Below are 15,193 nucleotides of genomic sequence, written 5' to 3'. Positions count from 1 at the left end.
GGGGGCCGACGATTTTTTCATCCCTCCCAAAACTCCTGTTATGGGCTAGTTGGCTTGTTGCCTTTTACTCATTTTTATTTTTCTTGGAATGTTGAAGTCATGTATTCTATTGCCATGGAGCCATGCCGCTGTGAGTTCCAGACTGGAGTTACCCTGCTGGCTTGGAGCAATAAGACGGCGGCAGAGTGCTGGTTTTTGTGTATAGAATAAATCATAATTTTTTCAAGACCGGCGTCCCTCCACTTCATTAGAAGACACAACATAATTTGGCGAGGAGTGGAAACCAGCACATCATTGAGAGCCTATGGTTTGCATAATGTTGAGTGTCATAATTCTCCCTGCTCTCCGATTTTGCTCTATAGTGAAATTGATTCTGCAATTCCTCAAGGTCAGCGATAATATATGAACTTCTCAAGTCAAGTTTAGCGCCATCACTTTAATTTATTTTGAAGCAAGCCACAACATAGCTGATGGCATCCACTGTTCTTGTTGTGACTTTAATTCCTGATGCTGCTTTTGTCCTGACAGGTGTCATCCACTGTTCTTCTTATACCCATCGTTACTCTTGTGTCTATCACTGTCATTGTCTTAACACCTATGTCCCTCTCTACCTTTGTTCTGAAGCAGACACTACTCCCTGACCTTGTTCGAACTCTGATGCCTCTCCCTGCCCTTTTTCTAACTCTGATGCCCCTCCTTAACTTTCGTCTACATTTGATGCCTCCCCACCATATTTCTAACTTTAACACCCCTGTCTACCTTTTTTAACTTCACTTCACTTTCCTTTTTCTAACTCTGAAGCGTTTGATGACTTTTCACCTGCTTGCCCTGTTTTGCTGATTCTAAAGTCCTCATTAGTCAATGTTTTGATTCTGGGACACTGCAATTCTTTTTTATGACTTAATGCCAGTGAACGATCTTGTTGCACTGATGTCCGTTGTTGACTTCAGGCTCTCTCTTTCCCTTAGGAAACTGGCGAAAAAGCAGAAGGAAACACAGAGCAGCACCCAGAGAGAGATGGGCCCCATTGCATCTACAGATAAAAGCCCCGCCAAGCTGGGTCCAGCAGCCAATGATGAGGCCTTCTCCGCGAGCTGTCAAGATGTGAATGGATTCAGTAAGCTGTGCTGATGTCCGATTGCTGTTCTTGAGTGTCCAAAAAGACTGCCCTATTAACCTTTAATCATCTCCCTACCTCCAAGAGGTGCAATACAAACCCAATATAGGTCATGTGTCCTTGTTTCACTTAAGAAGACCATTGCAGTGTACTCCATGCAAAAAGGACATAGCAGTGGCTACTAACAGAAGCATTTTAGAAAAATAGTGCTTTCTAATGGGCTGCGTGATTGGAAACACTCCTTAAAAAGGGTCTCTTGTTCATTAAACTGGAGAAGATGGTGTCTAAAGTCAGCAAAGAGCAGAGAGACCTAAAAATGTGAGGCATGGGTAAAAGGAGCTATATGTCAAAGTGGCGAACATATTCAACACTCTGAATAAGTTCAAGACACTGAACCCGAAAGTGTAGCCAATGTTTTGTGCTTCCCTCCCCTTCTAGCACTTGCCTCTTAACAATTAGTTGGCCAGGATGTTGCCAGATGTGGGACCTGACTATGATGTTAGCAGAAAGGATACTCTGTTGCAACGGCGATGGAGTACCCTTTATGGCATTCTGAAGATCCACCTGCCTTCAGTAAGTAGACAGCTGAACTACTCCATCTCCACCACCTAGGTACTCCTCAGACTGCTGACAAAATAAGGTCCATCAGAGGTTTGGCCATGTGTCCTCTCACCCAATTGAGAGTGGGCAGATACATAGCCAGTTTTTACTTTTACAAACCAACATTTAAAACATGGCAGTATTTAAAAATAAAAGTTTTCAATGACCCCCATGCCATGGGAGAACATATATATGGTGATGGAGTCATCGCTTCATTTGTTTTCAATAATAAAAAACTGCATTGGGATTTTTTTAATGAAAATAAAAAAAGAAAATTACATTCTGCTGTGGGACGCCATCGCGTTGACAGAAAAGCAAGACACACTTTCATTGCATTTACAGGGTGGTTCTTGTAAATGCAAGAGATGTACACTGGGCCGGCAAACATCTGTGGTGGGTTGAGTACCCTCACTATTGGGGGAGTGAAGTACTCCGCCATGACAACGTACTAACACTGTTAGTCAACATTAACATCAGGCTCTTACTTATTACCCCAACATGGTCGAAAGTCCGTAGGAAAAGAAAAAGTCCACTTAGAAACATACATTTACACACACTTTCCGTTCTGCAAAACCGATTAATAGCAGAGTTCCTCAGTTTCAATTCTGTAATAGACGTTCTATATGCTTCAGTTTGTATCCCAATAAAGATGCCATTTGACCCTGGGAAAAGTAAACTTAACTTATTTTTAAATAGAGTGCATCTTTGTGGTACAAGACAAACAGTCAGTCACCGTCCTGCCTTTCTCAGATGAAATTTAATTCTGTTTGGAGTTATTCTTCAAAAGCTTCTCAAAGAGTACCACTCTAAAAGATGGAAGTTGACTTGTTTGTGTATTTCGTGTTTGTTGTTGCATATAAAAACTGTATATGTATATTCTACATGAATTGGCAGTCACACTTTGCACTTCAACTGGAGATAGACCATTATCGGCCACATGCATCATCCCGGAAGTTTGCGAATTCTAAATTGCGAAAAACGAATTCGCAAAACGGGATGCATGATTATTTTCGGTAAATTTATGCGATTCGGTAAAAATTGCAATTTTTACCGAATCGCATAAATTACCGAAATACAATTTGCGAATTCGCTATTCCCATTGGTTCCTATGGGCCACAAGGCCCATAGGAAGCAATGGGAAGGCATTAGCAAATTGCAATTTTCACTTTGAAAATCGCAATTTGTTAATGCATTTCATGGGTGCAGGGGGGGTCCAAAGGACCCCCCCATGCACCCCTGAAATGTATTTTTCGCATCATGTTGCACACACACATGTCCTAAGGACATGTGTGTCCGTAACATGAATGTTTTAAAAATGCATTTTATGCGTTTTTTACACTTTTTGCAAATTTACCGAGTGGTTCAACCACTCTGTAAATTTATCCCTCTAATTGCGAATTCGCAATTTAAAAAGTAATCATGCATTGCTTTTAAGAAATCGCAAATTTGCGATTTCTTAAAAGCAATCGCAATTTTAGAAATCGCAAAAATGTTGCGATTTCTAAAATTGCTTGATGCATCTAAAAAAGCATTTTTGGAATCGCAAATGGCCGATTTTAAGGAATCGCACCGTTTGCGACTCCAAAAATGCTTCATGCATGTGGGGGTTTGTGAATGAAGGGATCCGGGTTTGAAGTGAGAGGCATATTTAGCAAAGAAACATCTAATAATTAGAGTAAGCTATTCTTTCCAGTGTGTTGCTATTTAGAAGGTAAGAAAACACACCATTAAAGACTTTGAGATTTTGCAGATCAGGATGGTTGTGTTTTTGCCTTCAGATTTACACGTTATTAACAAATGTAGCAGATTTAAAGAGTTGTTTGGATCGTCCAGCTAGTACAGCCAAGACTTACCTATAGTGGTACTCGCAGAGACCATTTCCAAACTCCTGTCATGGAGCCCCTCTGTTTTCAGGCATGCTTTTCCTAGTATAGGAGTGCCTTGCCAGTGTGGGACATGAAATCTCCTGGATTTAGGGCTCCAGTTACCAGTCACATCAACTGATTCAACCAAAGTGGCTGCAAACAAAACAGGTGACATCAAATAGGTCACAAATCAAAGGCTAATTAGGGGGTTCTGTTTTCAGTATTATGTACCTGGGTATTGTGAGATGTAGTATTTATTTTTTAACTCTGATGCCAATTATGCCTTTGCGTGCATTTAATCTCTTTGCATTAATATCAATTTCGATTGCAAACTTGTTGATTGTGATCTGCATTTGTTCGGAGCCTCATTTCACAAATAAGTCAAACCTAAAAATATTCTATTGGTTGTTTAATCCTAGAGAAAAAAACAACACTAGATTAAAGGCTGAAAAAGTAAATTAGATGATATCTTTTTCGTGCATGTGTTTCTTCATGTCGTTTTTGTGAGTGTTTCTAAATCGTATTCCTTTTTTTTCCCACCCAGCATCATCATCTCCTTGTTCATTTTCCGTCCAAAGCAAAACTCTTCAGAGCAAATCTCTTTTGAATTCCTACTACTCAGGTATCTGTATCTATTTGTTTATTTTAAGTTGCTTTATAACTATCGAACTAATATTTTGATGCCAAATAAATATTCTTCTACATTTCGTCTTTCCCCACCCTGTCCTTTTCTTCAACCCTGTGCAATCCCATCTGCTCCCTGGACTACACACCAAAGTCTCTTCAGATACAGTTCCGTCAACCACCGTGATAGGTAAGAAAACAGATGTGAGCATGATGTGTGGAGAGGGCATATGCAGGAATACATAGCACCAGGTTATGTATATATTTATGTAATTATTACCATTTTCATTTAACACTCCTGCACTACAGAAGGACGGGGGTAACCGTTGCCCTTACATACCAATCGCACACCTGGAGTCCATAGAGGACACTGATGGCCCAAAGCTTGCAGGGTCCAGGATTCCCGCAATCATGTTTGCGGATGATACCCTGTTATTATCAAAATCCCCGATGGGTATTCAGCGAGTTCTGGATGGGTTTGTTTCTTTTTGCCAGGACCGGGGTCTTGAAATCAACACCACAAAAACCAAATTTATGATTTTTAACCCACCTGCCAAAACCCGCCCAAACCCCGTCATAGAGGGAGTACGGCTTGAAAGGGTCTATACCTTTGACTACCTCGGGTTGACCATCAATGAATCATTTAATTGGGTTCACCACCAAGTAAGAGCACAACTTAAGCTGACCCAGGTAGCCGGGGGCATTTTGAAACTGTTGAACAAATCATCAATCAAGCCGCTTGGCCCCCCTCTTGAAATATACAAACTGAGAGCACGTGGGGCTGTGTCCTATGGGGCGGAGCTGTGGGGATTCAAGGTTGCTCCAGGAATTGCAATTGCTGAAAACAGATTTCTTAGGCAGTTGGTAGCTCTACCTCCAAGCACGCCCCTGGTCCCATTGAGACTTGACCTGGGCTTACGGCCGATAGAAGAAGAGTTGGCCCTAAGACCACTAACTTTTTGGAGGCGGCTCTGGGCCTCTCCGGAGTTGAGTGTATACAGGGGAGAGTTAACTGAGATTTTGCAACTAACCAATGCTGCTAAATTACCCTGGTTTAAGCATGTCAGAGGGGAACTTGAGAATCTAGGTCTTGAGGCAACGTGGTCTGACCCGGAGCAAGCATGTGCATGGACCTCGAAATTGAAGCTGGTCCAGCTGTACCAGGAAAATAAAAGGGCGCGTTTACTGGCCAAAATCCAAACGGGAACACTTACAGCCACGTTTCTAGCAATAAAGGACGGCTATTTTTATGAGCAAGTTTTGGATGATATTGGCCCAGCCTTGGCGAGGAAGCTTTTCCTACAATGGCGGCACGGCTCTCTCCCTATTAGAGCGCTGACTTCAAAGTGGAGCACTTCATTCCCTGGGAATTGCCCAAGTTGTAGCGCCAATCTAGAAAGTGAGGTCCATGTTGTCTTTTTCTGCCCTGCCTATGTTAGTCCAAGGAGAAGGTGGGTTGCCCCGTTATGTAAAAATCTGGCTTTAACTCACTGTGCCCAAGCATACAGGATTCTTAAGTCCGATGTCTCGTCGGTTGTGGTCTTTGCTGTAACTAAGTACTTAGCAGCAATGTGGAACATGAGAAGGTCACTGTTAAATACCCTCTGAGACTTGAAATATGGTTATTTGACTGGACTACAGGGGGTTGTCCCCTCTTATCTCTGTGGTGTACGAGGGATTATGTATTAGGCACTTTGTACTTTTTAATGTATATGGATTGGTTGGAATGTTTTAAATTCTTAATCCTTGTTTTTACTATTTTAGATGTAATAAATGTTTGTAATTTCTCTTTTATGACAAACAAATTGTCGAAATAAAGGAATAAAGGAAAGGATAGTTGTTTTACTTTCAGATTCAACACCTGACCTGGACCCTTACATCTTAAGTTGTGTTTAATGCTGTTCCAGTGCAAGACAATAGAAGTAGTCATCTAGAGAGCCACTAGTAAGTTGGTGTACGACTGCTTCTACAAGCATCAGATATGGCCCCATTACCTGAAAATGGTTGGTTGAGTAGATGCAAAATGTCTCTTTGGGTTCATTTAGAGGTTGTCCTATGAGGGATATCTGCCAAAAATGGTGGTGCTAAGTCACAAACCTTGCAGTCCCCCTACAGTATTTAAAGATGTCGGAATGACTGGGTTTCTGTCAGTAGTTACTTAATCGCTGAAAGAAACTGTTCCAAACGATTGTACTCTTGTCTATTGAATATAAGAATATGGTTGCACTCTAATACTTTTGACAACATTGAGGCACAAAATATTGAAAGGTAAGGGCATAGAGGGAAGTATACATTATTGTTCTTTACTCCTCTGTTCTTTGTACCCTGACAATTGATATATTGTCAAGGTACATAGCTATGGAGTTGGGTATACAAAATCTATACGTACTTACGTTTCAAAATGTTGTTCTTTGATATTTTATTCATTATATTAGTGTCCCATGATATCCTGGACATAATGTACATGAGCCACACCATCACAGACAAAAGAAACATTAGTTCTGACCACTAGGGTGAAACTCCCTGTGCATCCAGGGCTGCGTGTTTTGCATATCTGAAACAAAAACTACTGCTTTGCAATATGTTGCTGAGTGGGGCCTAAAATATAGTTCTGCTCTACAGTGTGCTCTCCCTTCAGTGCATCTACCACACAGGCAGATGTGTTGAAAATAAAGAGATCCTTGCCAGATGGGTGGCGATCTGGAAGTGTGGTGGGCAGTCCTCCATCTGGGGGTAGAGGCAAGGCCACCATTGGTTAGATGGCTTGAGGACCATCCACCATAGTCTAAACCAGGGGTCGCCAACCTTTTTGGTAATAAGAGCTATTTATGTTGAATGATAATGTGTGTAAATGTCATTTGTAAAGCGCAGCGCTACCTTCAACGAAGGTGTCCCGGCGCTGTCCGTATACCGCTTAGGAACCCTTCCTGGTTTTTCCCTGTGGAATGTCCACTCCTGGGCACCTCCAAGGTGAAGTCAGGCATCCCAGCGCTGTTGGGGCAGTTGTGGAGATTAAGCAAGCTATTTCCCAGAGTTGCAGAGTGGGACCCATGATTAGAATAGGCACCGAGTCGAGAATGATCAGGTCAGAGGAAATTGAGCCCAAGACCCACCGAGGCAGGTATTGAACCCAGTCCCGGACCAGACCTCTGCCTCAGGGTCTGCCGCTCTAACCATTGAGCCACACTTCTCTTACCGAGCTACTAATATTATTAGTGTAGTAATTGTGACCAAATCAAACTATATTATATTAGTGGCCACCCCACTCAAGGTTACCAAAAGTGCTAAACTCATTGCACCAGACAAGGTTGCCAGCAGTAAATTTGAAAATTACTTTTTACAATGCATCTAAAGGGTTAATACATGGAAGTAATAGCTGCAAGGCCCCTGTCACCAAGATATTGACCTAATTATCACACTCAAGTATCAGCTTTAAATATATTTGGAAATCTAGCCACTTGTCACCAAATATCAGCTAACTGTAAGAGTTCTGAAAATACACACTTTAAAAAAAAAATACATGCTTTTCAGTTTTCAGATACATATATTAATTCAACCAAGCAAAAGCTTTTACTTTAGTAGGCTGGGTTGCACACAGGTGAGCTATGCACAAGTAGTTGCCAGAGCTACCAGTGGCTCATAAGCTGCTCACTAGAGAAGTCTGGCCTAAACAAGCCCCTTTTCTCTAGTGTGAAACAAATATTTGGATTAATTTTAATAAATCACAAAAGGGTTTCTAATGGAGAATTATCACCATACATGGTACCACTCCAACTTACATTCCTCACAAAAGGTAACCAGATGGTTATTCAAGGATAAAGAAGGAAAAAATGTACACTAGGTAACTAAACCAAAACAAAGGGCATTTGCTTTTTAAAGACGAGAACCCTCACTCACCCATAGGGTGACATGCTTCATCATTGGTTCCCCTCTTGCACACAGTGCCCACAAGGTGCACAATGTGGGCTACAACTCTCCCTTGGAAGAGGAGTGTGAGGTGTTTTCTACTCCAATGTGATGTGTGAGTGAGGGTCAGAGTGCTAAATAATATGTGCATGTTAAAACCACCTAATATGAGGAAAATAACTTTATTCAATATCACCAATGGATGGAATTTACAAACAGTGTAACAATAGGGATAAGGATGTTCCCTACCTGACTAGGTCAACATATTTCTGCTAAATGATGTAAATTCGTAGCATTCTTCAGGACCAATGTCTTGTCACTCACGCACATATTATTTAGCACTCTGCCCCTCACTCACACATCACATTGAAGTAGAAAACACCTCACATTCCTCTTCTGAGGGAGAGTTGTAGCCCACATTGTGCACCTTGCGGGCACTGTGTGCAAGAGGGGACCCAATGATGAAGCATGTCACCCTATGGGTGAGTGAGTGTTCTCGTCTTTAAAAAGCAAATAAATGCCCTTTGTTTTGGTTTAGTTACATGGTGTACATTTTTCCTTCTTTATCATTGAATAACCATCCTGTTACCTTTTGTGAGAAATATAAACAAATATTTGGGCCAGTCTTGCATGTTTCGACTTATCACTCATAAGTTCAATTAAACAAAACACAGTCCAACTCAACTAAGGAATGCCTGTGAGGCAGGAGAAGTCCAGCCACCCACAAAATGGTAGTGATGCAAAGAAGTCATACTAAGAGCATTATCTCCACTACATGGAACAATATGTTCTGACGCGTCAAGTCTCATCCCTTAGTTGTTACTAGCGCTGTGGACCCTGAGGTCACAATACTGTGTTGGAGTCCTGCTTTGAATCCCACGCTCTAAATGATCCATCACAATGTAAAGGAATAGTAATATTTGCATTACGATTTCCCCCAATGCATTGTTAGTTTCTAAGGTCTAGGGGATCATATCAACCCACCATTGCTGCACTGATTTCACTTGCTTGAAAAGCCTTATTGCATAATGCAGAGCACTCATGATGCTTCTTCCATTTTGGTCTGGTGCGAAAAGCAGCACCTCTGTCTACGCATTTGAAAATGTACTTAATGAAAAAAGAAAACATGGCACGTGACACACCTGGGGCCTCATTTCGATTAAAATGATGCTGCCGCTGTGCAGCAAGCCAGTTTGCTGTGCCGAGTGTCTTAGTTTTAAAAGCACGGGAATATGTCATATTTACAACAATATGCCGCATCCCTGTGCTTTCCCCTACACTGGCACACAATTGGCTGCCATGCGCCAACGCAGGCCACCTTGCACCATGGTGCGAGGGTGCCACATTGCAGGGATAATTGTTTTTGTGCAGGAAGGAACACCTTCCTGCACAAAATAATCACTGATGGTGTTTTCCTCTTTCTATGTGTGCTGTATAATGCAGCATGTATAGAAAGAGGAAAAACAAGGAGAAATGGGAAGGCATAGGATTCTGACGCATTACTTACCAAGTTTACGAAATGTTGTAAATCTGGGAATGCAACAGAATCTAAGGGTGTTGTGTGGGAACCCCTACAGTAACACCCATGGCATGCACCTTTCATGCAAAGAAATGCATAAAAAGGGGCCGTATTTACAAGGCCATGGAAAGCCATGCAGGGTGGCTTAGCGTGGCCTTGAAAATATGGGCCAGGACACTGTGCCACCAGTGCGTCAAAAAAGTGATGCACCAGCGGCACAAGGGGCTTGCAAAAAAGCTCCCCAGAGTTTTGGCTACACTGTCTGAGGTATTATTAGTGAAAAGAGCAGGCTTACTTGCAATTAACACTCTATTGATAAAGGTTGCTAAAAGACAGCTGGGCCCTGGAAAGTGGTCGACCTAATGTTCCCACTGCTCCTCACCCTTGGCACCTGTGGCATGATGTAAACATTTCAAGTACCCAGTATCCTTCCCTGACAAGGTTATGACCTTCAGGGGAGTAGAGGGATCTAGATTAGCCTTTAATTTGTGTAGCTTGGCACCAGAACTCATTTGCGGGGGACAGCACTTATTTTTTATAATCAGACTTTGACACAGAGCAACAGAAAGAGAAAGGCAGAAAAAGGAGAAAAGGAAGAAGAACGAAGGGAAAGATCGTAAGTTAGGGGTAGGGGGGGAAAGCTTGATGAAAAAGAACCTGCAAGTTTGACATGAAGAGACAGGAAATGCAGGGTGGTGAAAGGAAGAGTATGAGGAGGATGAAAACTTGGTGTCCCCTGAAGCATGTGCCAGAACCCTTGGCAGGCACCTATGGAATACTGTTAAACCCTGCACTTATGTGTTTCAGAAATTAAGTAACTTTCACAAGGAATCCCCATTTCCGATTCCGTCAGGTTGCACAGCCAAGTTTATGAATTGAATCAAATGAATCAATATTTTATTCGCTTCTCTCTTGCTTATTCATCACTATTTAAACCGTTTTAATCCTTTTCCTCTCGTTTTAAAGTCAATTCATCTTACTCAATTTTTGATGGACGAGAATGTTTCACAAAAGCTCGGGAGTCCAATGTAGGTTCCACATCCCATAATGTTTATTAAAACATCCCAATGCATTTCGGAAAGTACATTTCCTTCCTGACCAGGTGTGCATCTCTTTCTTTGAACTCATTAGTATAATTTTCATAAATTAAGCACATAATTCTAGAGACCCACTTAGCGTCATCTTGCCAATGCAGAAAGGGCAAGAGCTTCAGTTTTTTCGCATCACAACTCTTCTGTCCATGAAGAAGATTTCATTTTTGCCAATGCATCAAACACGTTTTAAAATAAAGTTTTGGATCTGACCTAAGTTTATTGAGAAAAGAAAAGAGATTAATTATCTTTCTGGAGATGCAGAAATAGAGCTTTCTGTGAGGCACCTTTCTGGGATTTGGAGAGGAATTTTGAAAAGAGTGCTCTGTGCCTTAGGTGCCTAAGGTCTTCCATGCCAGAATATTATCCAAACCTTGTAATTCCCCGTGGTTAAATCACTATCTGGCAGATGCATCAAAGTAATGTTTTGCGAGTCCTTAATAGCGAATTTTAAGGAATCGCTATTAAAGACTCGCAAAACGGGATGCATGTAGGAATCGCAATGTTATTAGCGATTCCTTAAGATTCCTTATTAGCGATTCGGTAATAGCTAATCGCTAATAAGGAATGGCTTCCCCATTCATTCCTATGGGCCTAAAGGCCCATAGGAATGAATGGGAAAGCCATTCCTTATTAGCGATTAGCTATTACCGAATCGCTAATGTTCCGCTATTTCAAGGGTGCCAGGGTGTCCAAAGGACACCCTGTTGCACCCCTGAAATGGACTTGTGCACAAATGTTACACACACACATGCCCTAAGGGCATGTGTGCGCACAACATGTAACTTTGAAAAATGCACAAAAGTGCATTTTTCAAAGTTTTAGCAAATTACCACGAAGTTCAACTTCATGGTAATTTGCTCCCCCTATTAGCAAAATCGCTATTTTTTGGGGTTTCATGCATTGCATTTAAGGAATCTCATTTTGGGATTCCTTAAATACAAGAGCAATTTAAGGAATCTCTATTTAGAGATTCCTTAAATTGCGATTTCTGCATTTGGGATGATGCATCCCAAATGCAAAAATACCGGGAGCAAACGGGCAGATTCTGAGAATCTGCCAATTTGCTCCCGGTATTTTCTTTGATGCATCTGCCTGTATGAGATGAGTTTGATCTGATGACCTCTGTGTTGGTTTTGGAAGGCTCTTGCAATAGATTTGGGCTCGACTAGAAAGTCACTCATCTCTAAAGAGGACTAGCAAAATTTACAAAATTTGGTTTTGAGTAATTATGTAAAACTACAGCAAGGTTACTTGAAATTACTTGTGAGTATGCAAAAGGCAAATCCATCATTTTGCGCTGTATTTTAGTGCAAAATGCATCCTCTTGTCAATCTTTGGAACAGGACATATTTATATGACTCTGCCCTCTTCTACCCCTCCTTGCATCATCTCAAACCTCTTTTACCATTGAGATCCTCCAAACAAGCCTTTCTAATCCCTTCTCTCTATCTCTTACCCCTCCCCTTTACTTCATCAAAACTCCTCCTATTGCTATGAGCTCCAAATAAACACTCTTGTGACCCTTACCTCTTCTATCCCTCCACTATCCTTTTCAATCCAACTAACACATTTACATATCCACAGCTTAAATTCATTTCATACTTCCCTATACTAATTCACCACTAATCCTGTTTTTTAGGTTTTGGAGTAGTGTGCTACTTGCAAAAAAACCTATTTGATGTCTTATCAGTGGTAAAAAGCGCTATATAAATGCAAACCCTTTCCCTCCACTGTTCTTTTTCAACCCAAATAACAGACTCACATATACACCACTCAAATTAATTTAATATTTCCCCATATTAATTCACAACTAATCCGTTTTGGGTAACCTAGTAGTGTGCTACTCATCGAAAAGCGTTTCATTACCTCATTAGGGGTAGCAAGCGCTATATAAATGCAAGCACTTCCATCTTCTATCCCTCCACTATCCTTTTTCAATCCAAATAACAAACTCACATGTCCACTGCTCAATAATATTTCATATTTCCCTATGCTAATTCACCACTAATCCTTTTTGTGTTCCGGAGTGGAATGCTACTCACCAAAAAGCCTTTCAACGCCTCATCAGGTGTAGTAAGCACCATATAAATGCAATTACAATACACAGATACCTTCATCAATAGCTGCTCGTGTTCTGTTGTTCCCATATGTTTGCAGTAATGTTTGTGCATTCATGCTAAGCTCTTAACGTGAGTGGCACGTAATTATGTGAAGTGGACATTCCCAAAATTATGCGAAAAATACAACATAATTTAAATTTGGTCAAGGCCTAAGCAAAACAAAGCTACTTGAGTAGAGGAAAGTTATATACTGCTGGCAAAGTTATATGACAGAATTTTTACACTGCATGACTATGCAAAGGTTCTGTACCTCACAAAACTTTACCGCTGAGCAGGGTAGTGAACTGTCTAAATTTGACATTAGAACCCTCTTATCAGAGTATATATACCAACAAAAGTTGCCTGCTGTAGAAAAGGCCCAACACTCTGTAAATATCTGCCACAAATCCTTAATGGGACTCCTGGCTTGATACTGGTGAAAGTGGCAATTTTCACGGCACTGCATAAATATGAAAATCCCCGCCCAGTGGGCGTGGCCACCCCTGTGGTCTGTGGTAGTTGTAGTGCGGCAAACTCAAGTCAGTTGCCGTTCAGTCAGAACAAATTGCATACACATAGATAGTCCCAGTGGATTGTGGTACGAAGCTGAATGATATCGCACCACCTGCTTACTCATACAAAAACTGGCACCAAATGTCCTGAGCGGTTGCGCCGGTTTACGCCTCCACAGCACTGCCACAAATGACAGCCGGGCTCTTTCCTGCGGCTCAGGCAAGCCGCAAAGCATCCACCAACAAAAGTTGCCTGCTGTAGAAACTCAATCTACCAACATGCACTGAGTGCTCACGCCCACTGGGCCTCGATGAGGCCTGTGCCAGTGAACAAGGGAGTTGGCTCCCGAAACGCGTATGGACTACAATGGTTTTAGTTAAAGTTGCTGTTTGCAAGCTACTTCAACATTGTGAAACCCCCAATAAAGGGAATGCAGGCATGGAGTGTGAGGCGCCTCATTGTTGAGAGCAGCTCTTCATTTGGATGTATTTCGGTCGGCTCGGACCGAGAGATGCCCTGCGGCGGAAGAGCCGATCCGCAGCGTAAAAGACAAAGAGATGCTGCTGGAACTCCCTGTCCAATTGGGGATTGATATAGCAACGTTGTAAGTGGGGTGCGACCACAACTGCACACTGTGGGTTTTATTGAACTTATTGGGGCTCACGGCATGATCAAGAAGAAATTATTAAATAGAACTCAATCTACCAACATGCACAGGGTGTTTACTGTTTTTTCACATGTGATCTAGGATGTGCAATCTGCCCGTGGCATCTGATACTTCTTAGAGCCGCCAATATCCAGGCCGAAAGGGAGCACAATAATGTGCACACACCAGGGGCAAACTTAATTTGGCCATTCACAATTGAAAATCCAAACCATAATTGGTACCTTGCAAAGTCAGTCTAAATCGATAGATGCAATCTCACCCAATTGGGTTAGTTCTTCAGTCTATTCAGATCAATCAATCTCTGTATGAACCACCTCAGTCTTGAGGAATAGTTTATTATTTACAGCCAATATATATCTTATATCCTATATAATGATCTCATAATTATGACATGATCTGTGAACTTGTGCCTTAGAAGCTCACATCCACCTCTGCTGCTGGTGCCGAACCCGCTACTAGTTTGAACTACCTAGAGATGTTTGCATTTATGTAGAGATATGTTTTCATCTACCATTTCTGCAAGTAGGATGATGACATGGAGTTCTAATGTGAAAAGCAGGCATATACACAGGCCCCAGCAGCCCCTGCGGTGCAGGGGGGACCCTTACCATTCAGGGGGCCACTAGTCCTTCAGGATTTCCCAATACCTCCCAAGACCAATAAATAGCCGTGTGACATGAGAGACCGAGGAGCCACTGATCACCTTTCGCAGGGAGCCCTATCAACATGCATTAGGCAACACCTTTTTGAAAAACTAGGCGTGTTACTACTTAGATTTTTAGAACCAATGGTGGTAAGAGCTTTTGGCCGAACAAATTGTTGGGGCCGAGATGAAAGATGGTGGTCTGGCTTGAAGTGGCTGCTAAGACTACTCTTTTCTCGCTGCTGTTATCGACATATACAATAACCCCCCTGTTCCTAGTCTCCCGGGAAGTACAGGACACAGAGAGACTTTAGTGCCAAATAGATTAAGAAAGCAATTTCACAGCCATGAATCGGAAGGCAGATGTGCTCCTGATAAAGGGCTCAACCCCTGGTCCATATCGAACCTCTAATTTAGGATTTCCTCAGGGTGTCTTCGTCTCCTGGGCACACTCTAGACTGCAGATCCCTATAGTGCTTTTCTCGGATGTAGACATGGATACATTCCAAACGATATTTCAGTACCGAAATGCACCGGAATTGCTGC

At 41.9% G+C, this 15,193-nt stretch overlaps 1 protein-coding gene across 1 annotated transcript in view; it reads left to right on the top strand.

Moving 5' to 3' along the window:
* The window catches only part of PTPRT (protein tyrosine phosphatase receptor type T), a 1,692,228-nt gene that overhangs the window by 1,391,958 nt on the left and 285,077 nt on the right, over window positions 1-15,193 (top strand). Inside the window, exons 18-20 of the mRNA XM_086932257.1 lie at window positions 969-1,117; window positions 4,127-4,204; window positions 4,361-4,396. Of these exons, the coding sequence (XP_086788383.1) occupies window positions 969-1,117; window positions 4,127-4,204; window positions 4,361-4,396 (263 nt within the window). The remainder of the gene's footprint in view (window positions 1-968; window positions 1,118-4,126; window positions 4,205-4,360; window positions 4,397-15,193) is intronic.

The sequence above is a fragment of the Lissotriton vulgaris genome, chromosome 7 (genome assembly GCF_964263255.1).
Source record: "Lissotriton vulgaris chromosome 7, aLisVul1.2, whole genome shotgun sequence".
In the NCBI taxonomy this organism is placed as follows: domain Eukaryota; kingdom Metazoa; phylum Chordata; class Amphibia; order Caudata; family Salamandridae; genus Lissotriton; species Lissotriton vulgaris.
Note: the sequence above shows the minus strand (reverse complement) of the source record. Positions and strands in the feature narration are given on the sequence as shown.